The sequence below is a fragment of the Artibeus jamaicensis genome, unplaced genomic scaffold (genome assembly GCF_021234435.1).
Source record: "Artibeus jamaicensis isolate MK-2021 breed Jamaican fruit bat unplaced genomic scaffold, CSHL_Jam_final contig_332, whole genome shotgun sequence".
NCBI classification, from domain to species: domain Eukaryota; kingdom Metazoa; phylum Chordata; class Mammalia; order Chiroptera; family Phyllostomidae; genus Artibeus; species Artibeus jamaicensis.
The window spans coordinates 13,642,844-13,670,586 of NW_026521788.1; the positions used below are offsets into that span (position 1 = coordinate 13,642,844).

The following is a 27,743-nucleotide window of genomic DNA, read 5'->3' on the forward strand; positions in this document are numbered from 1 at the left end:
TCCAAAAAACCAAAATTATCTTCTGGAGAGCAGGCCCCTTATAGTACAGGCTTCCCTGTGAAGATGGGTGTTCTAGGAACCCATTTGTATCAATGTACCAGATGGTGTTGTTGTGAGAGGCTGCGTTCGGCTTCAAAGAATTTTTTTTTAAGACTCTTTCAATGCAGTTGCCCATTTCATGGTGGGTGATTTATAAGTGCACCTGCCCGCACTGCCATTTTAAACACAATTAAAAAAAAAGAATTCTAGTGTTTTAGAGGGTTCCCCCCTCTTGGTATATTACCAAGAAACACAAATTTTCACTGACTAAGAAGTACTTGTGTGGGTTTTATGTTTCTGTGTTTGGTACATTGGTTTGCCTTTTGAACAATAAAATGCAGGGGAGGTGACTTTGCACGACCTGAGTCTGAGTTAAAAAAAAACCTTAGAGCTTCCATCTAAGTCTCTTGGAACACTTTTTCAGGGGAAGCCAATCCCAATGTAAAAAGTCTGACCACCTCGAGAGCACCATGCTGGAGAAGGAGCTGAAGGAAGCCACACAGGGAGGTGGCACAGAGACCGGCCCTGAGCTGCTGCAGCCAGCCTGGCCGAGGTGACAGACCTTTGAACGGAGACACCATCTTGAACATCCTGCTATGGTACTCCTGCCTCAGCTGCGGTCTGACCATAATCTCATGAAACATCTCAAGAACCCAGCTGAGCCCAGTCAACTCACTCCACCATGGGAGATAATAATAAATGAAACCACTGAGTTTAGAGATGGGCTATTACACTGTAATAATTAGTGGAAACAAAGGGGAATGAGACATGAGAAGGTCCAAAGGTAAGTCAAAGAGGTCACATCTGGGCTGCCTAATGCATCCCTCAGGAATCAGAGTGAGCTCGAAGTGCATTATATATGATCAGGGTAGACACAGCCCAGGGGAAGTGCACTGGTAAATGCCACTACAGGCCTCATCGTTTTAGTATTGATTTGATGCCTTTCAAAATTCGGAGGACTGGTGTCCTGTGGTTAATCCATTTCTGACAACATAATACCAGAGGCTGGAAAATGTTTAAAGAAGAAAACAACCCCCCCCCCCAATCTATTTTGATCCCACCATTAAGCAAATAACAAAAGCTGTTCAGGGGGCCCTGCACTTCAGTGGCCCAACCATCTCCTCGCAGTCCCCTGATTGTGACTAGGTGAAGAGAAGAGACTTCTGGGATCACAGACTTTCAAAGATTCATATGCTTTGTCTACCAGGAAATAATACAAAATAGAACCAGGGACAAAGGACAAAAGAGAGAATATGTACATTAAATGACTGTGAGGACTGTGGGCGATCAAACAGGTATGCCCTCATTCCTTTTTCAACTTCATGTCAGTGGTGCAGGGGCAATGCCTGCTGGAATGTACCTAACCCGCTGCCTTGCAGTCATTCGGTATGGCCACTAATGGTCCCTTTTAAGTTGAATAAAGGAAACGGTTCTTGACCTAATACTTAGAAGTGTTTTAATGTCCTAGAAGTACTTTTTTTTCTTTTCTTCCGCATGTGATTTTCTTCTACTCTCCCCAACCCCTTAAAACCCATCATCAATGAATACTTTTGCTGCTTTTCTAGGGGTTGAAAATTGCTTTCCTATCTAAATAGAGACTAGAATCATAAAGAAATTTCCTTAAAGTAACTACAGCAAATTACATTGTCAGAAACTTTGCTTAATTTCTTTTCTGTGAAATGTAGAATCTCCCCAAGGTATGTATTTCATAACATTATACAGTTGAAATTAAGAGCATAAAATACCTCCAGTGATTAATAGAAGACCTCCAAAATACATGGGATTTTTAAAAAGCTAGATTAGAAAGCAGAAAGGGGTACTTAGCTTAAATATTCTAGTGATTTATCAGGGGTTGGTTTCTTACTGGAATTCAGCAAAGAGTCTTATAAATAAGCAGTTAATGATCAGAATTTAGAAGATTCAAATTTACTCTGCTTGTTCTGAAAAAAGCAATTTTTTTGGATAATCACACAGCAAAGAGAGGAAATGAAAACCATTAGAAAAAATCCTTTAACCATTTCTTGAGTAGATTATAGGAGAGTAGAATGAGATCATACCATGAAAATCAACACCACTATTTATTGAGCACTTACTATGTTCTAGGCACTGTTTGATGTTTTACAAGTATTATCGTCACAATAATATAAAATAGAATTATCTCCATTTCAAGATAAAACCCAGTTCACACTTGGTGGAGTAAGATCATTTAGAATATGAAGAAAATCAAATTCAAAATCAGTTGGTTTGATATAGAGCTCTGTATCAAAGCTCTGTACCATATTGCAGCTCATAGCATGCAATATTCTATGCTACTGAACAAATAATATAAAAAATTGGTAATTAAATGTAAGCTCCATGAGGGCATGTTTGTTTTCTGTTTAATTCCATGTCCCATGTCCAAAGCAGAGCCTGGCACACAGAATACGTGCTTAATAAATTAGTGTAGTGGAAGTTCAGTGATTGCCTTGGGAGATGGCAATTCAAGCGAGGAGAAGGAGGGAGACTTACTTTTCACCGTCAACTCTTGTACCTTGGGAATTTTATACCATGTGCATCTAACACCTATTCAAAAAATGAATAAAATTAAAATAAAACAAAAAACAGGGACCACAGGTAAGTCATTAGGCTGTGTGTTCTGTATAACTGAAAAGGCATTTTGACATATAAAGACTTGCAATGTAGATATTAAGATGTGCACGTATACCAACCAGCATGTATCCAGCAAACATGAAGAGGAAACTCCTGCTTTTAGAATATTTGACCTTACTTGCCTCTTTAAGCGATGGAGCAGAAGAAAGGAACTAACAAGACAGACAGAAGATGCTTGATATTAATGTGCTTCTGGGAGCTTCCCAGACTTCTGAAGCAGTGGTCCTCAACCCACAGGATGCGGCAGAATCACAAGCTCCCATGTGAATCTAATGCTCCTGGTCTAGGGACCACAGTTTGATAAACACTGCTCTAAAAAATCCTTACAAATTAATGCCAAATATCTAATGGCAGTATTGATTCTACAGAATTAAGTATCTATTTTCCTGGTGGAAATGACTAGAATGAGCAAGGCATCAGCTTCAGCAACGGAATTCAATGGATCAAGTAGCATGTCTCTCAAATTTCAATGTGTGTATTTGGATCACCTAGAGACCTCATTAAACTGCAGGTGCTGATCCCGCAGGTCTAGGGCAGACCCTGAGATCCTGAATGTGTAACAAACTCCTAGGTGACTGCAAACTGCACTTTGAGTAGCAAGAGGGTAGAGCACTGTGCTAGGACCTACGTTATGAGTAAAGGCAACTATTGCCTCTGAGTCATGTTATAGTTAATGGGAAAGTTACCAAGATTACAGATCTGCACATATTTGACCTTGCAACTCGCACTTGGGATCAAGCCCTTGTCTTAATCGAGGTCTCCCGTGAATGTTGAGAGATGGATGTGAGAACACTGGGGAGGTACAGATGATGGAATTGTGCCCTCTCCTTCAGAAACTCATATGTGTAGCACAGCCACTGGTGTTTGGCTGTAGGCACAGACTCCAGGAGCTCTGGACTCCAGGACCTTCTGAGATGGTTGGAGGCTCAGAGAGAGGATGATGGCCCCAAGGCCAAGGCGAAGAATGGAGGGAGGTCTCTTTCCTACTCCCTGCACTCTCCACCTGCCCCTTCTATCAGAAACTAGCAGACACTCATTTAACCATTTGTTTCCCAGCATCTCCTGGTAGCAGTGGGGGTTCTTTCAAAACACAATCAGATGTTGGAATATAATCTTTTCTTGCTTTCTTTCTCAAACATGTGAGAACAGGGTAAGTTCAGAAAATGTTTAGATGTGCAGTAAGTGGAGTAATGGCCTTTAGGAGGCTGAAGAAGTGTGTGTCACTTTAAGGGATCCATGAACCTCTTATGGGAGGGCCACCCTCTGCACTGTTTCCCCCCTTTCCCCAGCTCTACCTGCTCCGAAGATCATGGCTTCATAGGTGGCCAACAAGGAATGAGACTTGAATCCCAAAGTATGCACATCTCTTAAGCAATAACAAGTGGCTGTTACCCTACAGAACAAATGACTCTTCTTGCTCAGGCTGATTTGTTTTTATAAAGAGAACAAAAGTGAATTTGCTTCTTTACTCTTCAACATTGTTCTGTTCTTTGTGGCTAGATATGCTTCTTTAAAGAACGGGATAGTGCTTCACTACCCCTTAACTTAGGCTAGACATGGTTTCAAAAGTGAGCATGCATGACTCAGTGTTGGAACTTTTCCAGATGTAGCAATGAAAACTGTCCCCTGTGAACTCGGTTAATAAATAAACCCATTCCAGCAAAGAAAAAGAATTCGGTGTCTTCCTGGTGAAGAGGTAGAAAAAGACAATGTTGTAATAGTCACTATCGCTTTTCATATATTCTTAGCAATAGTCCTTAACCCTAACCCAGAAATTCCCCTCAGTCATCTAAGTAAGATTACTCAGTACAGCGACGTGGTCAAATGAACATCTCAGACTATCAACAGAATGCAGTTGGGAAGGAGTACAAGGTTACTTACACTCTTCTCATTATCTAAAATCTATGCCACTTGTAAAGAAGCCTAGGTGATGAATAAATTACTAGCCACAAGCTAGTCCTGTGAAATCAGGCATGGAAATGTTGGTTCTTACTTGCAGAGAAATTAGGCAGCTACCTAAATTCGAGGCGGTGGTGGTATGCCAATTGGTTCTTTCTCTTGTTCATCCTTTCTTAGCGATTTGTCTAGCCCCAACTCCAAATCCAATTCTTAGTCTTGGCCCTTCATTAGTGAGGTGCACAAGGACCCTATGTACAAAACAGGAGTGTGTTCGCTGTCCCCAGGTACAAAGGAGTACCAGGACTATGTACACTTTGTGGGCAAGGCTTTGGCCTCTTCCTTCTCTTATATCCAAACTGCCTTTCATTGTGCAGGGCAGTAACTATCTGTTTTTCAGTTTGTTTTCTACCTCTGAGGTAAAAGATGTATATAAACAAGGTAAAGACACCCAGGCCTATTGTCAGTGCTGATCCTCACTGTGGTTCTGGTCCCAGTGGTCAGACCACCCCTTCCCACGTGTCCTTGGTTGTCTGACCCCTCCTGTTCCGGGCTCTCTGCCCCCCGCACTCCCTGCCCCTGCCGTTCATTCTCAGTGCTGATAGCGCACTTTCTTCTCTCTATAGTAAGGATGTCAATGTGAGGGGAGGCGACTGGGGTGCTTTGATTAGGACTCGCTTCCGCATGAAGCAGGTCAGACTCTGCAGGTACACGGGCAGGGATTGAAATAATGGGGCAGGGGTGAGGGAGAAATCACGTTCGAAATTGCAATGTGTTTTGGGCAAATGAAAAGACCACCTGTCGTCCTTAGTCAATAAACATGCTTCATTCCCTGCCCTCTCTCAAGATAGTCATCCCTCAGTCAACTCCTTCCATAGGCTTCTTGGTGGGGAAATACACCCACTGTCTGACTTTCCTCTCCACACCGGAAGCCCTCCTTCTAGTCTACAGTCACGATGTCAGGGACATGCCAGATGCTGGGTCACCAGGGAGTCCCATGTGCCCATGCCCACCTGACGGGACCTTCCCAGGGAGGGTCCTCCCATGGCTTCCCCCCGAACTCACTCTCTGGCTGTCCCCTCCGCTCTTCACCCACTCAGCCTTTGGCACTCCTCTTCCTCTTAAATGTCGGTGTGCCCAGGGATTCGTAGAACTGCTTCTCTTCCTACCATGGCCCATCTTGGGGTCCTCATTCTGGCTGGCACCCGGCTTCACCTCCCCCTGGTGTGCTGGGCTCTACCATGGAGCCCTTTGTCCCCTGTCTCTGTCACTTGGACCAAAAAAGTTTTCTGACCCAGCAACACTTCTTTCCAGTACCCGCCCTCTCTGCTCTACCCCAACCCTGGAAAAAAGTTATGTTTGTCCAAATTCTATCTATTCCTTAAATACTTCAGCTATTCCTCCAAATGCTCCTTGAGGCCTTCAGTTATCTCCCCTTCTTTTGAATTTCCTTGTCATTTTATCTGTTCTTCTCTTGACTTAAAGCATCTCATTGAGTAGAAGAGTCGAAGCAGTAAAAGTAAATTCATTTTCCAATTTCCTTGGTACATGCACCTGAACGAATATTTTATACTCTTTCAGCCTCAGATTCCTTAATGTAAATTAGAACTAATAACACTTCAAATTAAGACTAAATGCAAATTAGAAGTAATAATAGTACAGATAATTCACTCCACTACTTTGACAAAATCAAGCAAGGGAAGGTACCTTGTAACTAACGTTTCCTGAGATCTCTGGGCTCACCCCTTCATATATTATGATCTCATTCAGAACTTACAAGAATCTCTCATCTAAATCATCAGGCGCCACCGACGTGCGAGTCAAGGTTACAGACAGGGATTTGAGTATATGCACTGCGCTGATGCATATGATCTTGATCGAGGTCCTTCACCCTGATGGAATGGGCTTTTCACATTTGGGAAGTGGAAAAGTTTGGCTCCAACTCAGAGGATCACTGTGAGTGTTAAGTGATGTAATGCATGAACTGTATGTCCCTTAAGGCCTCACCCATAGAAAGGGCTCAACAAACGGTTAAGTACTTGTTTAGGATGTTGAGAGTGTTCATGTAAATGGGATCCTGTGGAGGGACAGAGACACAGTAACTGTGTGACGCTTAACCAGTGACACGTGGACCCGTGAATGAGGGCCTCTGAGTGTATGTCCTAGGAGCTTGGACAGTGACGAGGGCAGCTCCGCCCCTCTAGAGCTAACAGGCTGGTTTGAAAAAAAACAAACAAAATTACAAGTTGTCAAACTACAGTCTAATCAATATATTAATGTTGTATGTAATTAACATTGATGTATGTAGCATTTTCTGGGAAAGAAAACAGCAGAGCGTTAAGATATTTGTGAACCGGTCTAGGCCCCTGAGGAGCTGTGCGTACTTCCTTACCCGTGTAACGCTTGGGCTTAAAATCCTACCTTAGACGAGGTTGCTTATCTCCTTTTCTTCTACTGCTCTGCTCTTCTGAGCCTTCATCCTTTGCTCTACTCTGTAACTTGACTCCTTTGTGCCCCTAGGTCATTGACTGATAGCATTGTCTAGACTTGTTTCTTTAAAAATTTTTCTGAGCGAGTAATCCAAACATTCTTTGCCCTATAATGATTTCTCACAGTGGACCAAAGTAAGAGGAGAAAGAGAAGGAGAAAGCAAAAAGAAAGAAGAGAGACTACTGTTCTATTAATATTTATTCAATTTTTATAATTTAGAATTAAAATTATATTTCCTATATTACACATTCCTTCTGTATTTTTCTTGAGAAAACTGAACAGCATATATTGCTGTTATTTTTATTTGCTTTAAAAAGCTGCTGCTATCAGCATCCTGAGATACCAGCATAGTCATCTCTTACTAATTCTTGTAGAGAGATATTTTCACAACACGTGGTTTCCTGGAAATAAGCATGTGCCACAGTTCCTAGGGCTACTGAAGCAGGCAGTTCCAAATCCAACTAAAGGGGCCAAGTTCTGGCCAAACTATCAGGCAAATGAGTCAGAAGTAAAAACTATCATTAACACTGTAGGGGCCTCTTAGAGTTAACAGTTCGCAATGATCTGTTTTGGAATTTGGAGTATTATAGAAATGCTAGTTTCTGCAGCAAAGAATGCCGTAAGCCACATGATGGAACAAATGTGGCTTAATGGAGCTCCTATGAACAAAATTCAAGGACATTAGCTGACGGTAATATTCACATCAAATTAAATGTATATTACAACCTCAAAAAAATCTTAGTCTTCAGTAACAGATTTTTAATATCATCCATGGACAAAGCAATAACTCTTCCACTGTCTGCTTTGACCAAACCACATCCAGAATATCGTGTTCGGGTCTGGCCCCCTCAGTTCCCGGCGGGTAGAGAGTGGCGTACTGAAATGTGCATAGGCGACTGAGTAGGATGGTGAGGGAACAGTGGAAGCAAGTGATAATATGCCTAGAGAAAAAAAAGACTAAGAAGAAATATGAAAAGTGTTTTCAAATATTGAAAGGATTATCTCATGAAAGAGGCAGATTTTGTTCTAAGTAGTGCCAAATATATCAGAGTAGTGCCAAATATATCTATATGTTAACTACCCAAATCAGTGAGCAGAAGCTACAGAACGCTGCGTGCAATGAAGAATTTTTAAAGTCACAGTTGTTCTCAGTGGAGCGGGCAGTTTGGGAAGCAGGAAATTCCTATCATTTGAGGTACCTGGGAAAAGGACCCCATAAGCAGAGAATGCTCTTGGAGGCAATTCCCCGCACTAGATGGCTGTTGTTTGGACTGTAAGGAACCCCTTCCCACATTAAATTCTACCACATTATGAAATCAAAAGCCATTTGACTCCAACACCCCATGAACACACCCACAGAACAAGGGCCAATGTGTTTAAAGAAAGATTGGATAAAGTGGGAATTAAATTTTTCTTGTTAATTTCAAATTACTAAACTGAGATACATCTAAGGGACATGACTGCCATTTCTAATTAAACAGCTAGATCCAGTAGCTTCAAACTAAGGATTCAAACTTTCTCCTTTTCTTGAAATTATTTGGTTATTCACATGAATAAAGGCTCTATTGTATAGTCCATTCAAACTTAGCTTCTCATCGATGTGGTTCTTCTGGGATATTTTGTTAAAAGCTAGCAAATTTTTAGGTCTGTGACTGTCATATTCTATTTCATACAAATTTCATCATTTTCCTTTTATCTTCTGCATTATCAGAAATTACTATGAAAATGTGGCATTAGAAGGCATTGAAATATCATATGACAAGAAAGGATACTGCTTTTAAAGTCCTAAAGATGATACAGATATTATCTATTTGGGGAAAGAACGGACATAAACATATAGCTGACGTTTTGATACAGCTTTCAGCCATGGGGGGGGGGGGGGCAAAAAAGATTTGGAATGGTGTCCAGAACTCAAGGTGTATAGAAATATTGCAGAGACATATAAGATGTCCTCACCCCTTCCCCCACATGGGTGTGAGTTGGGGAAGGGACACATGGAGCAGGAACATGCAGGGCTGTTTTGCGCAGCCACAGCCTTGCAGCTAATCCATGGCAGGGTCATTTAACGTATCTATAGCCTTTGGTGGGTCACTTGGGTATGTTAAATGGCTGTGGCCAGGCTTGGAGCCAGGGGGATGAAGTCACTTCCCCAAGATGTAACTGGGGGCAGGTCCCCCAAGTTACAGTATCTGCGTGAGAGCTTGGAGAAGATTGGCTCTAGGACATGGGGCCATACCTGCCCAGACTCATGATGGCAGCCCAGTAAACTTGGAATAATACAGAAATACTGGCAGGTGTAATGGATCATTGGAGGAGTCAGAAACAGGGGTACAGAGGAAGATTGGCGCGGGGATTTAAAGGCAGATGCGGTAGCCACTGGGGAGGGAGCCATGAGGTTTGGGGCAGAGTGAGGACCCTCTCTTGCCCAAGTGGGAGAAAGAGCCACACAGTTTTGGTAAAAGGAGAGAAGCACACAGTTTTAGCAGAGTGAGGACCCCCTCTTGGCCAGGAGAAGAAGAGAGCCAAGCGGCTTTGCCAGAGTGGGGACCCCTGCAGCCTTGGAAGAGGAGTCCCACGTGGCTTTGGGGAGCTCCCTTTGGCTGAGTGGCCTGGGAAGCAGGAGAGACTTTGCCTGGAAAAACAGGTACAAAGAACTCTTGCCACTGGACTGTGAGAAGGTGCTACATGACTTTGGATTAATTGGAAATCCTGTCTGGAAGGTGATGGTGCCAATGGCCTGGAAACACAGGCGTGTGCTCTTTTTCCTCATTTACAGTACCCTGAGTTAGGACAGGGGGAGAAGGGAGCACTGTGTGCTTAGGTAGATATCCTAAAGGACTTTGATATTTTAATGAAGATGTTAGGTCCGTATAGCATTAAATAAACATTTCCTCTCCTTTTTACAAGTCTCTGGCATTGAGAGATGTCTTTCCAATTGACACGGACAGATGAGCCCAGTAGGTGTTAGTATACCATCCTTGGGAGGGGCCTCTGTTGTTCTGTAGCAGTTTTTGGCATCCCTGGGTGAGCCCAGTATTGCCCCTCCCCCCATCTCTGTTCTGTAACAGCTTTAGAGGAAAGGAAGGAAAAACGAATAAAGCCTTTAACATTTGTCAAAACGACATCTACAAACAATGAGGCAGGTCCTAATGACTACATGGCATTAGCTCTTCTGGACTGTGGCTCAATCCCCACCACACACTCACACCAAGAGTGGGCTGTCACTGCGAGGCCAGACAGTGAGATACTGGGAAAATTCCTTGGCAAGTGGAACAGGGAAACTGAGACAGACAGCTGAACACAACAGTGGAGCAATTTACAGCCAGGTACAGATCGTTACCTGGGAGAAAGGCCCCGTCCCCCAGTGCCTGGTAGGAGACAAGACTGGGAAAACAAGGACCTGGCCCGCACCAGACAAGGTAATGTTTCCACTTCTTCTCTTCTGGCCTTTCCTTCCAGCAGATAACATCTATGTCTCAGTTGTATTTCAGCTTCAGGCCCAGAAAAGCAGCAAAAACAGGTAGCAGTGGCCAGAACCAACTGCAATGACTAAAGACCCCTGCCCTGTCACTGACCAATCAGAGGAGACCACGACCTGAAAGGACACACCTGGAGAACTGATGAATATTCTACTGGAACCTTCCCCTAAGATTCCCACCAGCAAGAGAGAGGTAAAAACCTCAAGACAAAGGACCCAGGTCTTTAGATCAGTTCACCCTCTGGGGAGCAGCCCACAGGATTCCCTTCTTCTTCCCTCACTCCTTTCCCCACAGGCATGCAGTCTCCTAAACTCTAAGGCAATGGCAGCTGGCAGCTTGTCCCAGGCTAATCCACTCACTCTGTCCCCAAGGCCTCCTTTTCTCTGACTTCCCAGTGAGCTGAGGCAGCCTGGTCCAGGCTCTCCTGCTGCTTCCTCTGTGCTAAGCCCACCCCTGTTTCACTGCCCCCAGCTTTAATAAACGTACCCTCACAGTCACCTGGACTTGTAAAATTTTTCCTGCACAAAGTCAAGAACCCACACACTAGCTGGCAGCCCCTGTCTGGTAACACATGGACACAAATAGTTACAGTGACTTTGGATCAGGTAAATTTTCCCATTATTTTGGTTATCAATGAATTTTGTGCAAATCAAAGAAGGAACCAATAATTAAAATAGGGGAGATTACCTAAAGGCAGAGAAGACTAGCAACACTATGACTGATTCCAGAGAAAAATACTGCATGTGAGAAGACAAATGGAGGGAGCAGTCAGAGAGAATGTAGTTGTGGAAAGTCAAATGATGCAAGAAAGAAACATAACTATAATACAAATTCTGTAAGTAAACATTTCATTATTTCAGCAATACTTCATGATTTGCCATCTTTATAATATTTACGCATGGTAAAAATGCTAGTTTTCCAATAAGCCTTGTAAACATGTCATTAATTATGAACAACCCGGTCAAATGTATTGATTTTTAAATAAGGCAGAAAACATACAGTTTCCTTTAAGCACAGGAAGTACAGCTATCTATGATCATTTATATTTTGATTTGATTTCTTTTATGAAAGCAATATTGAAAATTTATATTTGGAAAGCAATTTTGTTTGGGTTGTGTTTTCATTATTAGTTCAAGATCAAAAGCTACTTTCACTACAAAGCTGAAGGAAAATCTTAGAATGGGAAACTGATCTCGTGCCTATAAGGATATCATCTCTTGCTTATTTACACAATATTTTAGCTGTAAGCATGAATCAGTTTTCCCTTTTGAGATTTTCAGACGTAAACAATAAAACATCAATTTCCTGTTTACCAGAAGCAAATACAAAATCATCTAGATACTGAGTGAGACTTGTACTTGCAAGCTGGAGAATGGGTTCGAGAACAGGTTCAAAGGGACTAAAAGACGACGATCAGTAATAGCAAATAGGCATTGTTGAAATGACACATAAATTAATAATCTAGAGAGAAAATGAAAAGTTAGTAACTCAAGGAAGTGTTACATTTTAAAGATTAGAAATGGAAGATAAAGGTGGTAGTTAAGTTTCATCACAATAAAAATTTGCAAATACCTTCTTCAACATCTGAGATATATTCGCCATCACTGAGCATTTCAGGGGCGTTGGCTTTACGAACTGCATGATGTAAGTGAACAATGTAAGTGTGTGGAAAATGCATACTCTTGATACTACAACAACACATTTTAATGTTTCCACAAATATTTTTGCAATGAACTTCCTTCAGGAAAGAAATACGTAGCCACTCTTAATTATTATGAACACAAAGCAGGTTTTCATACCTTCATCATCAGACATGTCAAGAACTTCATTCATTGTTTCCGGAACATTCATTTTGTGCTTCTCTGTGACAGTCTAGTAACAACAAGAAAAAAAAACAGTGACTTTAGTGTGAGTGATACAGGGTGCAGCCAGGGGGGCCCCCCAAAAAGGATTTGGAATGGTGTCCAGAATTCAAGGTGTATAGAAATATTGGAGAGACATATAAGATGTCCTCACCCCCCCCCCACAGGGGGAAGAAAGAATGGAGCCAGGCCATTGAGAGCTAATTTGCATAGCAACAGTTTTGGAGCTAACCTCCGGAGGAATGGTTATTTAACATATCTATAACCTTTAACTGGTTTCATAGATATGTTAAATAGCAGTGGCCAAGTTTGGAGCAGGGGGAGAAGGGAGAAGGTGGTGGCGGAGACTCAGAATGTAACTAAGGGCTGCTCTCCTGAGTGAGTGGACTGGGACTCAGGAGAATGTAACTAGGGTCGGCACTCCTGAGAAGGGAGAAGGTAGTGAGCAGGGGACTCAAGATGGAACTAGCAGGGTCTGAGGATGGAACAAGAGGACTCAGGATGGGAACTAGGGGCGCGCTCCTGAGCGAGATGGCCTGGGTGGGAGCTTGGAAAAGACTGGCTCCGAGACATGAAGGGTCCCCGCTTGGCCAGATGAGAGAGAGCCACACGGTTTCAGCAGAGTGAGGACCCCCTGTTGGTGAGGTGAAAGAGGGAGCCACGCGGTATTGGCAGGGTGTGGACCCCCTCTTTCCCAGGTGAAAGGGAAGAACCAAGCAGCTTTGCCAGAATGGAGATCCCTGCAGCCAGGTGAAGAAGACAGCCACATGCTTTTGGTGGAGTGTGGACTCCTGCAGCTTTGGTAGAAGAGGCCCACGCGGCTTTGGGGTGCCCCCTTTGGCCGCGGGGCCTGAAAAGCAACAGAGACTTTGACTGGAACTGGGTACAAAGGACTCTTGCCAGTGGACCATGAGAGGGTACCACAGTACTTTGGATTAACTCGAGATCCTGCACAGTGACACAGCTGACGGTGCCAGCGGCCTGCAACACAGACGTGTGCTCTTTTCCTGATTTACGGTACCCGGAGTTGGGACAAGAGGGAAGGGAGCGCTGTGTGGGTGTAGGTGTATAACCTAAAGGACTTTGATATTTTAGTGGTGGCATTAGGCCTGAATAGCATTAAATAAACATTTTGTTTCCTTTTCACAAATCTCTGGCATTAAGAGATGTGTTTCCAATTGGCGGCGGACAGAAGGGCCCAGTAGATTTTAGTATTTTGGTTTTTGGGAGGGGCCCCTGTTGTACAGCAGTTTGGGGCATCCCTAGGTGGGCCAAATATTGTATTGCCCCTCCCTTGGACCTCCTCTTGTTCGGTAACAGTTTTTGGCGACTCCGCCGGGACGATAATTGTCCGTGGCAGACCGACCCCCTCAGGTGCGAGAGAGTGAGGCTTTGGAATTTTCCCAGTCTCTGAGTATTTCTCTGCGCTCTTGAGGGCATCGGCCGCCTAATCACGCCTGGAAAGGTGAAAAGGAAACAAAGAGGGAAGGGAGCAGAGACGTGAAAATGTTTTGGGTTAAAAACTTGGTTTCTGACTGCTCTTTTGCAATAATGGAGCTGGAATGGTGGGTGATAGCAGGGGAAATACCTGGTCTTTATGCCACCTGTATTCTTTTTGCTCTGAGCCTTTGTTTTCTTTGTTGGAACTGTGTGAGTAGCTCTACAGAGAAGCGTGTAATGGTTCAGAAGGAGAAAGGGGTCTTAGAATCCCTCCCTGATAGATTTCAGGAGGAGAAAGATAATGAGGAAAGAAACCTCATTAATGCTCTGAACCCAGGGAATGAGGGACCCCAGACAGCAGTAACTCCCGTGGTGACACTGCTTTCTGGGGAGGTGAGGCCCACTGCGGCTTCTGCCCTGCAAGTGGGAGAAGTCTCCACCATGGATTCGCAGCCTCTGCAAGTGGGCTCTGCTCACCCACCGCAGCAGGGGTTGCCAGGAGCCATTTTGGCTCCCGAAAACGGAGCTGCAGAGCCCCCACCTTCACAGGTGGAGCAGGAGAGCAGTGGAGCCTGCTCTCCACCTGCATTGGTGACTGCAGCCTCAGTGCACCACCCCCACTGGGTAGAGGGTGGCTTTGTGGTGTCCCCTTGCCCGCTGGTGGAAGGGGCCTTGGGGGCTTCCAGGGCTCCTGAAACCGGAGTCCTGGAACCTTCCCAGGTGGGTGGAAACAGAGTCGGGGTGCTGCCATTTTGGGTAAAGTGGATGAGCCACGTGAGTGCCCCACCATGGAGGACAGAGCATGCACGGGCATCGCCATCTTGGATGACCCTGCATGCTTGGGTGCCGCCATGTTGGATGACCCCACGTGCATGGGCGCCGCCATCTTGGAACTGGATAAGGCTTCTCTTCTGATTTATGGGCTGTATGCTGCTGCTGTGTGGGCACTGCAGCAGTCAGGTTTTCTGTGTAACTGGTTCTAATAGTAATGGCTCTGGTTTTGAAGGTCATGAACTGAGGTCCAAGAGTGACCATCTGATTTATAGGGTATTTGCAAGGTCTAAGCTTCAGAAAGTTGTAAAATGTCCCTGCAAACCTAGGGACTTTCAGTGGAAGGTACCTGTAGTGCTAGAGACTTTTGGCTGCCACATACTGAGTTTAACTACTGAGTTGAAGTATAGTCCCTCCCAGTGTGGGAAAGGGACCTATATTAAAAGAGAGTGATGGTTAAATCTAGATGAGTAGAAATATGTATAAAGGATATGAAAGTTTTAAACCTAGAGTAAAGGAAACCTCAACTACTTGTTTTCTGGTTTCATGGGAAAAGCAAGTTTCTCACATGTAGTTCTGTTTCTGATCAGAAACCTGTATTGTGAGACCTATTGAAGGTCACTGTAACCGGTTGGGGAGAGTGCTTTTGCCACCTGGAACCCAGGAAGGGTCAATTGTGGCTGATGAGTGTTTCAGCCTGAGGCAAAGCAGCATGTCTCCACCAAGAGACCGGGCCTGAAGGAGCATGTCTCCATACCCGAAGACCTGTTTAAGGTCACCTGAAGACCTAAGGAAGGTCACTGTAACCGGTTGGGGAGAATGCTTTTGCCACCTGGGACCCAGGAAGGGTCATTTGGGGCTGATGAGTGTTTCAGCCTGAGGCAAAGCAGCATGTCTCCGCCAAGAGACCGGGCCTGAAGGAGCATGTCTCTGTGAGGCACCAGTGGAAGCATTGGCGCGAGAGAATGTCTCTACCTGTATTGTTTCGGAACACTGTGTTTCAGATTTTGCTCTGTATCTGCTCTGAAAAGGAAATTGAGGATTCCAGGAAAGATTGAAACTTCATACTCTGTAGGAAAGTGAACAAGGAAAAGGATTTTCCATTATGATTTGTATTTTTCTCCCTACCTGATCTCTCCAGAAATTTGGCATTTTAAAGGAATGAGTGATGACATAAGGTTTTTTTGCATAAGACCAATAAGACCAGTCTTTAATAGTGGTTTTGTTAACCAGGACTTTGACTGGAATGTCATGCCTGAAGGAGGCATGTATGGGTTCTGGTCGTTACCAGAAAGCCCTGAGGAACTGGGATTGACCTCTGAAGCTAACGAAAGCCCACAAGAAAAGCCTGGTACTTTAGTTGCTTGTGCGGTTCGTGCCAGTATTTTTAGGGAAGGAACGAAGGTTGCTTTCCTGAAAGATGGCTAAAAAGGAACCTGTAGGCACAATAGAGGCTCAAAGACTTGAGTAAAACAACTGGTACCGGCAAAGCCAGATGGCAGGTGTGTGGCTCTGCTTTTGTGCCCTGAGGGGCGAACTGAGAAGTCAATCTGAAGGTTCCCTGTGTCAGTTCCAGCAAAGTAGACTTAGAGATCATCCGTGATCCAGGCTGCTCTTGGTGTGTTTATGCAAACGAACAGTCAAAATCAAAAGCGGGACCCAAAGTAGTCCCTGTAAATAACAGTGAGGGTGATCTTAGGGAGAAAAATTATAATTCAAGGAAAATCACAATGCTCAGTATTACACATCAGAATGGCGCAGCTAATTGTCTTAAAGTTTGTTTTCACTTGAAAGTTGAAACCAGGTTTGTGATGTTACCGAAAATGTACAATTTACAGGTGCAAAGGATCTTGCAATAGAATGTTTTCCCAAAAGACAGTCTCACAGCGCAGAGACTGGTTTGGGGATTGTTGTGTAAATTAACCTGTGTGTTCTCTGTTTTCATAGAGTGTATGCCTATGACCTGCCTATGCCTATGAGTGATTGGTTGCAATATAGGCCTCACTTAAGGAGCCCATCTTCGTCATCACCCCCCGAGACTCAACGGTTTGGCTGAACTAAGTAGTTGGGTTGGTGAAGGGCTGGGGCGGTCTGTGGCCTCACTTGAAACTGATTTTCCCTTTTCTGTCTTGATGGCTTGGGCAGAAAGGGCGCAGATTATCTGAAAGGAGGGAAATCTTAATGTATTCCCCTCAGCCTAAGTGAAGTATAGTGGAGCACAAGAGTTTTTAGATAGGTGTAGCATGCCTTGTACACCTTCCACTGGATAAGCCATTCTTTACTGGAGTGTCTGCCTTTGTCATTTAATGGTTATGATTTAATTGTGCTTCCAATTTCTTGCCTAATCTGTCACCTCCAGAATATGACCTGACCAGAATGCCAACGGTCCAGTAATGCCAGCCTTTGGACACCAAGCCTGCGACGTCCAGGTGACAGCCAACTGACCAGGACCCTGTAAGGTCTTTCCCCTTGCAGGAAGGACTCCCTCCGTGCTGCACCCCCTCCCCTTTCAGGGCACCTCTGACCCCGGAGTACGTAGGACAGCGTCCATTTTCAGCTCGAAGCAGTTACAAGAAGATGAGATCTGCGTCCATTTTCCTTTATATGATTATAAAGGTGTATATCTGAAAGGAGGGAATTGATACAGGGTGCAGCCAGGGGGCCCCCCAAAAAGGATTTGGAATGGTGTCCAGAATTCAAGGTGTATAGAAATATTGGAGAGACATATAAGATGTCCTCACCCCCCCCCCCACAGGGGGAAGAAAGAATGGAGCCAGGCCATTGAGAGCTAATTTGCATAGCAACAGTTTTGGAGCTAACCTCCGGAGGAATGGTTATTTAACATATCTATAACCTTTAACTGGTTTCATAGATATGTTAAATAGCAGTGGCCAAGTTTGGAGCAGGGGGAGAAGGGAGAAGGTGGTGGCGGAGACTCAGAATGTAACTAAGGGCTGCTCTCCTGAGTGAGTGGACTGGGACTCAGGAGAATGTAACTAGGGTCGGCACTCCTGAGAAGGGAGAAGGTAGTGAGCAGGGGACTCAAGATGGAACTAGCAGGGTCTGAGGATGGAACAAGAGGACTCAGGATGGGAACTAGGGGCGCGCTCCTGAGCGAGATGGCCTGGGTGGGAGCTTGGAAAAGACTGGCTCCGAGACATGAAGGGTCCCCGCTTGGCCAGATGAGAGAGAGCCACACGGTTTCAGCAGAGTGAGGACCCCCTGTTGGTGAGGTGAAAGAGGGAGCCACGCGGTATTGGCAGGGTGTGGACCCCCTCTTTCCCAGGTGAAAGGGAAGAACCAAGCAGCTTTGCCAGAATGGAGATCCCTGCAGCCAGGTGAAGAAGACAGCCACATGCTTTTGGTGGAGTGTGGACTCCTGCAGCTTTGGTAGAAGAGGCCCACGCGGCTTTGGGGTGCCCCCTTTGGCCGCGGGGCCTGAAAAGCAACAGAGACTTTGACTGGAACTGGGTACAAAGGACTCTTGCCAGTGGACCATGAGAGGGTACCACAGTACTTTGGATTGAGCGCGCCTGTCTTAATGAGGCTATTTCTTTCTTTCTAAATTAGTTGGTTTATTATTAGTTGATTTATGCGTTGCTTATCCTGAAGCCCCCACCTATAAAATGACATCAAAATGGTTCTTTAGTAGCACTAAGGCCCTCACCATATACATGGCAGAGAACAAATACGAGGTGAACAATTCTAGGGACACAGTACACCCGCTAAAGTGTTTAAGTCGCTAATAAGGCTCTTCACACAACAAAGCAGAGCGATATTGCCTATACTTTTTCTATACTTTTCCTGGTCCGATGCACCTGCCACCTCATTTTACTAAATGTCTTGGCTGAAGATAATCCAAATGAATGGCAAGAAATATGTCTTTACCTCTTGTCAAACCAGACATTTATTTTGTCTTCTGTACCTAACTATACATTTTAATTCCTGGAATAAATTGATATTAAGATTGCATAAATCACATAATTTAATGTCTGTGTATATGAAGAAAATACTTTGAAAATAATGCATTTGCAAGATCATTTTAACCCCTACAAAAAAATTTAAAGAATGGTATAGTGCAGAAGAAAGGCCTTACTGAGTCTCTTACTTGCTCTGGTAACTTCTTACCTACAGAGATCATATCCATCTAAAGACACAGGCAGCATTACTTGTTAGAAAATTTTAATGACTTGATGTTTTAAAGAGTCCTCTTAATTCTGAGGATATGGAAGACTATGGAACAAAGGAGGATACACATCTAAATAAAGCAACTGAAGTAAAGCTATGCTGTTAGAACTCAGAAAGGGTAAAGTCCACAGTTGCCTACAGCAGTTACCATACTTGGTCAATGTGATTCACACCCTGTCCTCAATTATCGTGTTGAAGAAAAGCACTAGTTGGTGCCCCTTCTGTCATGTCAAACTGCAACTGAATCTTGTTTTAAATAAGTTTTTTTTTATGTGGGAGCAATTTTAGATTTACAGAAGTATTGTAAAGATAGTATAGAGAGTTTACTAGTTTCTCCTATTATTAACACCTTATATTATTATAGCACATTTATTATAATTAATGAACCAATCTTAATATATTATTATTAGTGAAAGTCCATATTCATATGTTTAAAGTCTCTACTAAATGTCCGTTTTCTCTGTTCTAGGATCTCACCTAGGATACCATGTTATCTTTAGCTGTCACTTCTCCTCCTGACTGTGAGAGTTTCTCAAACTTCCTTGTTTTTAATGACCTTGACAGTTCTGAGGTGACCTGGTTGGACGTTTTGTAGGCTGTCTCTCATCTGGAACTTGTCTCATGCTTTCCTCATGACTAGACTGAGGTAATATGGTTTTGAGAGAAGACCACACAGGTAAAAGGCCATTTTTATCACATACCGTCAATATGACTCACTGGCGCTGACCTTACTCTACGTCATCCAGATGCCGCAGTGTTGGCCTGGTGTCTCCACTGTAAAGTTCCTCTGTTCCCTCCCAGCCCCTTTCCATCCAGCCTGTTGTCTTTGGAAGGAAGTCACTTTATTGAACCCAGATTTAAGCAGTGGGGAATTACGTTCCGCCACCTTCCGGGTGGAGTAGTCTCAAAAATTATTTGGAATGCTATTTATTGCCTGAGAAATTTGTCTTTACTTCCATACTTATTCAGGCATTTATTTATCCATGTGGATTTGGGACATTTATTATATACTTTGCTCTATACCCCAACACTATTTATTTATTTTTGCTCAAACTGTTCCAGCTTTCGGCACTGGGGACTCTTTCTGTCGATTCCTGTGTCCCTTTGACATAACCCCACCATTTCTTGGGTGCTTATTTATTTACTTATTTATCTGAGAGGGAGCTCTTCCTTTTTTTGGCAGTCCGAGATGCTCCCTTCTCATCTTGTATATTCCCTACCTTGGTTCTAGTTGGATTCAGCCATTTCTCCAAGGAGCCCTGGGCCCCTTTATTAGGAAATGGAATTAGAAATATATCTGAGTGATACATGCACTCTGCTCACAGCTATTCAGGAAATCGAGCATTTTAAACAACACAATTTAAACAGTTTAATTTATATCTCTTGAATATCACCTTCCGGTCAGTTTGCTATGCTGCATCTTTCTCAGAATTGCCACATATACATGATACTCCTATGGAAGATGCAGCCTTTTTTAAAGGTGTTTTTAAAAACTAAAGTCGGCTTAACGGACACAGTGGCGCCCCATACCTGGCTGTGCAGAGGTCTCCCTCTGGGACTGATTGCTCTGTGTTTAGTGATTTTAAGATCACAGACTCCACCCTGAATGGCATCCAGCCTCCGGTAAACCTGATTACATGTAACTGCTATGGCAGGGCTGATGAGGCGGTATCTCAGCTTGAACCAGTCTCACACACTGCAGTGCTAGGCTAAGTCTTAGGGACTTGGACGGACTACTTTCTAATCAATGTGAGTACTTCACTTGGTGGAGGCCTCATCTCTTTCATTAGGCCCTTTCCTAAAGGTTCCATTAGGAACCTTTCCTGTCGGCATGAGTCCTGTCTACTCGCTCTATGAGAAACAAGTCCGCTGACAAGGTCGGGAGTGAAGTGGTGCAGCCCAGCCTGAGTCTGTCTCTCCCCAGGAACCTGCGGCTTCAAACCCTCCTCTTTCAGGTGAGTTCCTGAGGCTGTAATTTGATACTCTGTCTGCAACTTCATTTTTTCTGACAGCCTTTTTGGTATCAAAGAAACAATCTGAACTTTCTGAATGGGTGACAAACTCATTTTCATTCAATCATTTTGTATTTTGAATTTTCCGATGAGCTTCGGTTCACTAAGAAGTCTTATCTGCTTGTTGCAGTGACTTCATGTCTTCTGTAGCATGGTAACACTCGGCCATTGTTTAACCCCTTGTCCTCCTCTCTCCTTCCCCATCCTGGAAAGAGCTACATGAGATGTCTATAAAATTAAGGCTGAGAAACATTATTTGTTTAAATTCTTTACCTGAGAATTTCATAATAGAGTTTAGGATGATGAAATGCTCAAGAGGAATGTGAAAGCCACATGTGGGACTTTATCTCCTATACGAATGACACATTGAAGTTAAAGATGTGCCTGGGAGAGGGTCAGAGGGGGAGGGGTGAGTAGTGCCTTGGGGTGGCAAACACACAACATACAGGTGATGTATCATAGCGCTGTACACCTGAAACCTATATAATTTTATTCATCAATGTCACCCCAACAAATCTGATGAAAAATAAATGACAGAAATGTGCTCTGATGGGTAACCATCATGTTAGTCCACTGAAGCTATTATTTTCTCTCTTATGCATTATCAAACTTGTCTTTTGTGATCAGCAGGCTTATTATTTTGCTTCTAAAGCATGCAGATAGCCAAATAACTCAACTTGCAGGTAGCTAAAAAACTGCTCAACTCATGTGCTTCATATGCAGCACTGTGTATATAAACTGTGCAGATGCCAACTGTGACTTCTTTCATGTTGGAAGGTGAGAGATGAGAAGAGAAGGCAGAGATGGTAATGCCAAGTGTTCCAGAGTCTGACATTTACCATGTTGATTGCAGGCCGGCCCGCGTGCTGAGTCATGCAGCCTGGGATAACTCAGATAAGGCCCTGAGACGGTGCGGTATCTGCTCTGCATTCCAAAGTTACCGAATCTTGATACAGTTCAAAGAAGCCAGGTGGGGTTAAGAAATGACTTATCGTAGAGGCTGCAGCTTATGAAGATGTATCTGATTCAACAAGGCCTCCTGGCAAAGATTTACTTTAAATCTTAATAAAGCAGCTACTGTTTTCCCCATGCAAACGCCCAGAGATGAGTGGAAGATGAGTGAGGGTGGCGAAAAATCAACTTGATCCTGTCTCTAATGTTTTATTTTCATTACAATGTAATTTTTACAAGAATGACAACAATGTACCCATTATTATTTGTGATTTAAAATATTTCAAGGAACCAACTTAGAATTTCCAATCTACTTACACTGTCAAAGAAGGATGTTAGAAACGCTTCTGCCTTCATCTCATGAAAACTTTTTACAATATCAAAACAAATAAATACATTTAGCTTTCCCTGGAACTAAAAACTCTATAGCCACTACTGCAACTTTTAAAGGGGTGTTTTTAGTGCTGACGTTTTCTTGGTGTCAGAAACGAGAGTTTTGCTGTATTGACTGCCCACGGCAGGTTGACAGCATCTGGAAACAGGGCTTGCAGCCTGGACGGAGGAGACAAGGTCTGCCTCTGCAAAGCCCAGGGCAGTCTCCTGTCTGAGAAGCGGCTCCCTGGCCTCCGCCGCCAGCACCACTACTCACCGTTGTGGTAATGGTCTCTTCAGTCACGACCTTCAGCGTGTCGACCACCGAGATGTAGCCCAGCCTGCGGGCAATGGCCAGGGCAGTGTTTCCATTCTGGCAAGGGGAGACGTGGACGGGGAGTTAACAAGTCATTCCAGACATCTCAGCGCCCGAGCGTTTCCGCATGTTTCAACCTATACAAATGCTAAGGCAAGTGTCTCAACAGCCCCATCCCATTGTCACAGGCAAAATGTTGTTTCATCATACACGTACTTTGCACGAAACCCACCTATCTTGTTCCTACTCTTAGAGCAGAGTCTGAGCTGCTACGGACTGACTCCAAGAGGTGTTTAATGTCCTACGTTCACAGGGAAACAGATGCCTGTTTCTTCTGATTATGTACTCCCTCCTAGGTGGCAAGGCAATCAGCAGTTTTTAAGCATAAAACTCGAATCAGAACTCTCTCTCTGGACAGCTCACAACAACATAATTATTGTCCTTTTCTTTTCACTCTGCTGAATGCTTGTTCATGCTTATTAAAGAAAGTGAAAAAACCACACTGGTGCACAGTGAAAAATGTAAGGGGATCCTGGCACCCAGGCCCATCTCCCGCCTCTTCCCTCGCTGGCCCTTGGCTCTTACCACAGTGAGTTCATTGGGGGAGGCATTGTTCTGAAGCAAGACGTTGATTATATGTGTGTGTCCTTGTTGAGCTGCTTGATGTAATGGCGTATACCCGTTCTGCAGAAGGAAGATGGAAGCAATGACTCACATTTCCTTGGACATACCAATGATTTGGGTGGCTACAAAGGAGAAAGGGCTTTACCTTTGTTTTGGCATTGACTTTTGCAGAATGCTGGAGTAGGAAGTTAACAATCTTGATGTTTCCATAGTGGCAACCCACATGCAGTGGTGTATAGCCCATCTGTAATTACATATTTTTAAAAAGAAACAGTGTAAGTACACTTTTAGTAGCAGTTATCTTAATTAGAAGCAATATTGTTATTTAACCTTTCTTTTTGAGCTGACAAAAATAGCTTTTTCCTTATGAAAAAAATAAACAGCAAGAGAAAAGGAGACAGTTACCTATGAAGGAGTTCCCATAAGACTATCAGCTGATTTCTCAAAAGAAATCTTACAGGCAAAAAGAGGCTAGAAAGAAGTATTCCCAGTCATGAAAAGAGAGGACCTATGTCCATGATTCCTCTATCCAGCAAAGCTATCATTTAGAATAGAAGGGCAGATAAAGTGCTTTGCAGACAAGGTACAGATAAAGGAATTTATTATCACCAAGCTCTTATTATATAAAATGTTAAAGGGGCTTATCTAAGAAAAGGAAGATGATAAAAAATATGAACAGTAAAATGACAACAAACTCACAATTATCAACAACTGAACCTAAAAAACCCCACCAAAAACCAAAACAAATTAAGCAAACAACTAGAACAGGAACAGAATCACAGAAATGGAGATCACATGGAGGGTTATCAGCAGGGTAGGGGAGGGGGAGAATGGGGGAAAACGTACAGGGAATAAGGAGCATACATGGTAGGCAGAAAATAGACAGGGGGAGGTTAAGAATAGTATGGGAAATGGAGAACCCAAAGAACTCAATGTACAACCCACAGACATGAACTAAAGGTGGGGAGGAATGCAGGTGGGAGGGTGGAGGGGAATAAAGGGGGGAAAGTGGGACAACGGTAATAGCATAATCAATAACATATATTAAAAATAAAATAAGAGCTAGTCTTAAGTATAAACAATAATACCATATCACATATACATAGTTATCCATATCACTTCCCAAAGTGCTCTTTCTTGCATTGGCTAATCTTATTCTCATAACACCTTCTCAAGACCAGAAAGAAAGAAAAAGTGATCGAGAGCCTGGATAAACTGAGCAGTGGCTTCCTGTTGAGGGGTCAGAAAGTGTTCCTATGGAAGGACTTAGGCTAGAATTTATTGAAAATTCTATTCTCTTAAAAGTATATCAAAATTTAAAAATGAAGTGGCTAAATGATAATACAATGCAATAGATGATGATCGGAATGCGTGACAGAGATTGAAGGAAAGAAGGAAATACTAAAGCTGAAGAGGCTGTTTTGAGTTCAGGAGGTCTGAGAAGTAGGTGCACATGCTCCGGTTAAAGCATCCTGCCCAGCTAAGTGGGTGTGAGAACCACCGAATCAGATGACACAAAGGACTGTTTCTCAAATGAGTATCTACGGATGCCTGAGGGGTTATAAGTTCCATCTATTTAAAAATATATTGTATAACATGTGTGTGTGTGTGTTCTAGACAATGACATTTGAAAGTAAGGGTATTCCATACTTTTCTAGATGGACGCACTGAGACAGACACCGCCACCCAATTTCAGTGCCCACGTTCAATCTCTCTTTATGATGATGCTGTGGTCCCAGATGGCTGACGGGCAGACCACGGCTTTTTACACCAGTTCTAAATGGGCATGTGGTGGGGAGCCCATGTTCTCAAGGGTCTGCATCTCACATGCGATGGCACTAATGTGTTTTTACGGGGACCTTGTACTGTAGACGGAAAGCGTCCTCCAAATCAGTATACTGGTGGGGAGTTGGGGAGGTAATTAGGTCACGAGGGTGGCAGCTCAGGAATGGAATCAGTGCCCTCATTCCCCCTTCACCCTCTTCTACCTTCCCCGCTCCTTCCTTCTGGGAATCACCATACTGTCGTCCTTACCTATCAGGCATTTTTTCTTTCTTCTTTTTTTTAACCACTGAGAATTTGAAAGTTCACGGGATATAATAAGCTCCTTATTCTAAGGAGTTTCTTATGTTATTAAGGTTAGGAAGACTTAATTATATTTAGTACATTCTTATATGACATGGTAAGGAGTTTGTTGTATGGTAAGGTTAGGAAGCCAGGCAGCCCCTTTCCTGCACTCCACCTTACTCAGCTATGGGACAACCACAGCCTCACTTCCCTTGGTGTTGTGACCTCTGCTGAGACGAGAAAGGAAGGAATTTTTTTTTTTTTTTAAGAAACAGAGATGCTTTCTGAAGCGCATTGCTTGTGAAGGGCAGGAGAGACATATACGTCAAAAAATATTGTAATACATGCCAGAATGTTACTGACTGGGACTTGAGCTGGGCTGGGTGAGGAGGAGACCACCCTAGCAGAGACCTGAGACTCTTACCCTGAGGGGTCGTGCGTGCAAGTGGGGAGCAGAAGGCGCCCAGCACCCTTCCCTCTCCGCATAGCAGACCTGTGAGAATCACCACCAGGCCTCCTCACTGAGTTTTGGCGTATGCCTTGGATGTGTTGAGGCAAATAAACGTTGAGATTCTTAACCCTGTCCATGCCTTCTAGAAGTCTTCATATGAAAAGAGAGGTAACCCAAAAAGTGTTTAAGTCTGTGTTTGTGTGTTTGCACAAGGAATAAGAAAGGGTGAATACATTTACCATGAAATTGCACATTTCCGGAGATTTCTTTTTAATGAATGAGTCAAGTAAAACAATGAATATAAGCTAACTCTTGTCTTTCATTTTTCTGAATTAAATGTGCTTTTGTTTTCTAAATGTGAAGTGCTAAGAGACCATTTTGGCCACTCCCACTGCCTTTGTTGATTTCTCTGTAAAACACTCAGCTACCTAGCAATACCTGGGAAGGCATTCAGGGCTAAGGGCAGCAAGATGTTTTAGAAAGAAAGTTTGGGAGGGAAGTCGAGTGAAGGGAGGGGCTGGGCAAGTGGGCAACCAAGTGCGGCTGTGGAGTCTCCAGTGGCCAAGACGTTCTCAGAAGGGAAGTGGGGAGGAGAGTGCTAATGCAAAACCTGCCTCAGACTGTGCTGGCCAAGGACCAGGGACCGTTATATCTGTGTTACTATTTTAACACAGAGTTTTTAAAAGCTTAAAGGATCTTGCCTGGTAAGGTCCCTCCCCTCTCGGGCAGCTCCTGTGTGACACAGTTCGTGTGGAGCAGCGGCAGCCAGAGAGCCAGAGCAACGTCCAGAAGTTGTCTGCTTGGGTCTGTTCCCATAAATCTGTGCCAGCCCTACAAGTCCAGCCTGGATGTGATGTCTGCACAGCTTTTTAACCTGGTTAATTATCAGTATCTTCATTATCTGTCCACACACCTCAGAATATATCTATATTATACACAGAAAGCTTCGTGTTCATAACACAATATTTAATAAGCATTTGTTTTTTATGTCAAAAAAGTGCCACGTAGAAAAAAAAGAAGAGTTATATTTTAGGGTAGATAAAACAAGTTTGATATAAAGAGATAACAAAATTAAGCACTAAAAGATGTTCAGGGAAATGAGATTAATATAAAGTCATATCTTCGATGATGACACAAAATATCCATTTTTTTAAACCTGAGCTTGAAATTGTGGCATTATGTGAGATTAATTAATATTCTATATTTTTGAAAATAACTATTTTGGCAGAGAGAGAAAGAATGGTAGGCTAGCAACTACACCCCACAATGAATTTAGCAAGCAGTAGTGACTGAATAACATTTTTCTGCCTCCATAGACTGTGCCTGCACAAAATTGGAGGTCACAAAGTGCTGAACGGTTTTCTGCCTGAATTTCCGACATCAGTCTCAGGAACGAAGAGAGGTACGTGCTTCCCCACTCTGCTCTTGAAGGGTGGATCCATGGTAACAGGAATCCACAGTGTTAACACAGCAGGATGCTGATGAGCAGCGAGGAAACAAACCCAGGCCATCAGCGAGCAAAGCAGCTGGGCCGCTATAGTCAGAGCCTTCCGTGTCCCTGCACAGACAGATGTACACTGGAAGTTCTATGTATAAAAGATATGAAGGTGGGTTGGTTCTTTCCGCTAAAACATTGCACTTGCTTCCGCACAGAGGTCCCTAAATGACCCATTGCGTGGGCGCGTTCTTTCTGTATACCTTTGTCTGGGCATCCACATGGGCCCCTTGGTTTACCAGGACTTCGGCCACATTCACTCTGTCTTCCTGGGCAGCCAAATGGAGCGGAGTCAGGCCATTCTGCAAAAGAGTCAAAGTAGAGTCACCTTATCGTAGGGGATGCAGGACACGCAGGCCTCTTTGGGAAATAATTTTCATTAATTCTAGGCGAGCAAATTAGAATTTCTACGTTGAAAAAAATTCTGGAGAGTAAGTTTATACACTAGTATTGTGGAAACATTATCTGCAAGCTTAATAAAAAATTTCAAATATTCAAAAATAGAAAGAATGGACTGCACTCTGTACTCATCACAGACTCAGCAATTAGCAAGGTTTTCCTATACTTGTTTCATTCAGCCCTATTTCCTTGCATAGTATTTTAAAGAAAATCACATATACCATTTCTCCTACATTCTTCAC

General features: G+C 43.6%; 1 protein-coding gene across 5 annotated transcripts in view; it reads right to left on the reverse strand.

Annotated features, from left to right (window-relative positions):
• ANK3 (ankyrin 3) overlaps positions 1–27,743 on the reverse strand; it is a 326,106-nt gene that overhangs the window by 106,177 nt on the left and 192,186 nt on the right. For 3 of the 5 annotated variants that reach the window (XM_053663869.1, XM_053663868.1, XM_053663866.1), the window contains exons 18-23: positions 27,306–27,404; positions 23,235–23,333; positions 23,051–23,149; positions 22,427–22,522; positions 12,353–12,425; positions 12,126–12,188 (exon numbers count right to left, since the gene is read on the reverse strand). In XM_053663869.1, the coding sequence (XP_053519844.1) occupies positions 12,126–12,188; positions 12,353–12,425; positions 22,427–22,522; positions 23,051–23,149; positions 23,235–23,333; positions 27,306–27,404 (529 nt within the window). Of the gene's footprint in view, positions 1–2,547; positions 2,602–12,125; positions 12,189–12,352; positions 12,426–22,426; positions 22,523–23,050; positions 23,150–23,234; positions 23,334–27,305; positions 27,405–27,743 lie in introns of all 5 variants that reach the window. The other 2 variants (XM_053663867.1, XM_053663865.1) reach the window with 1 other exon arrangement.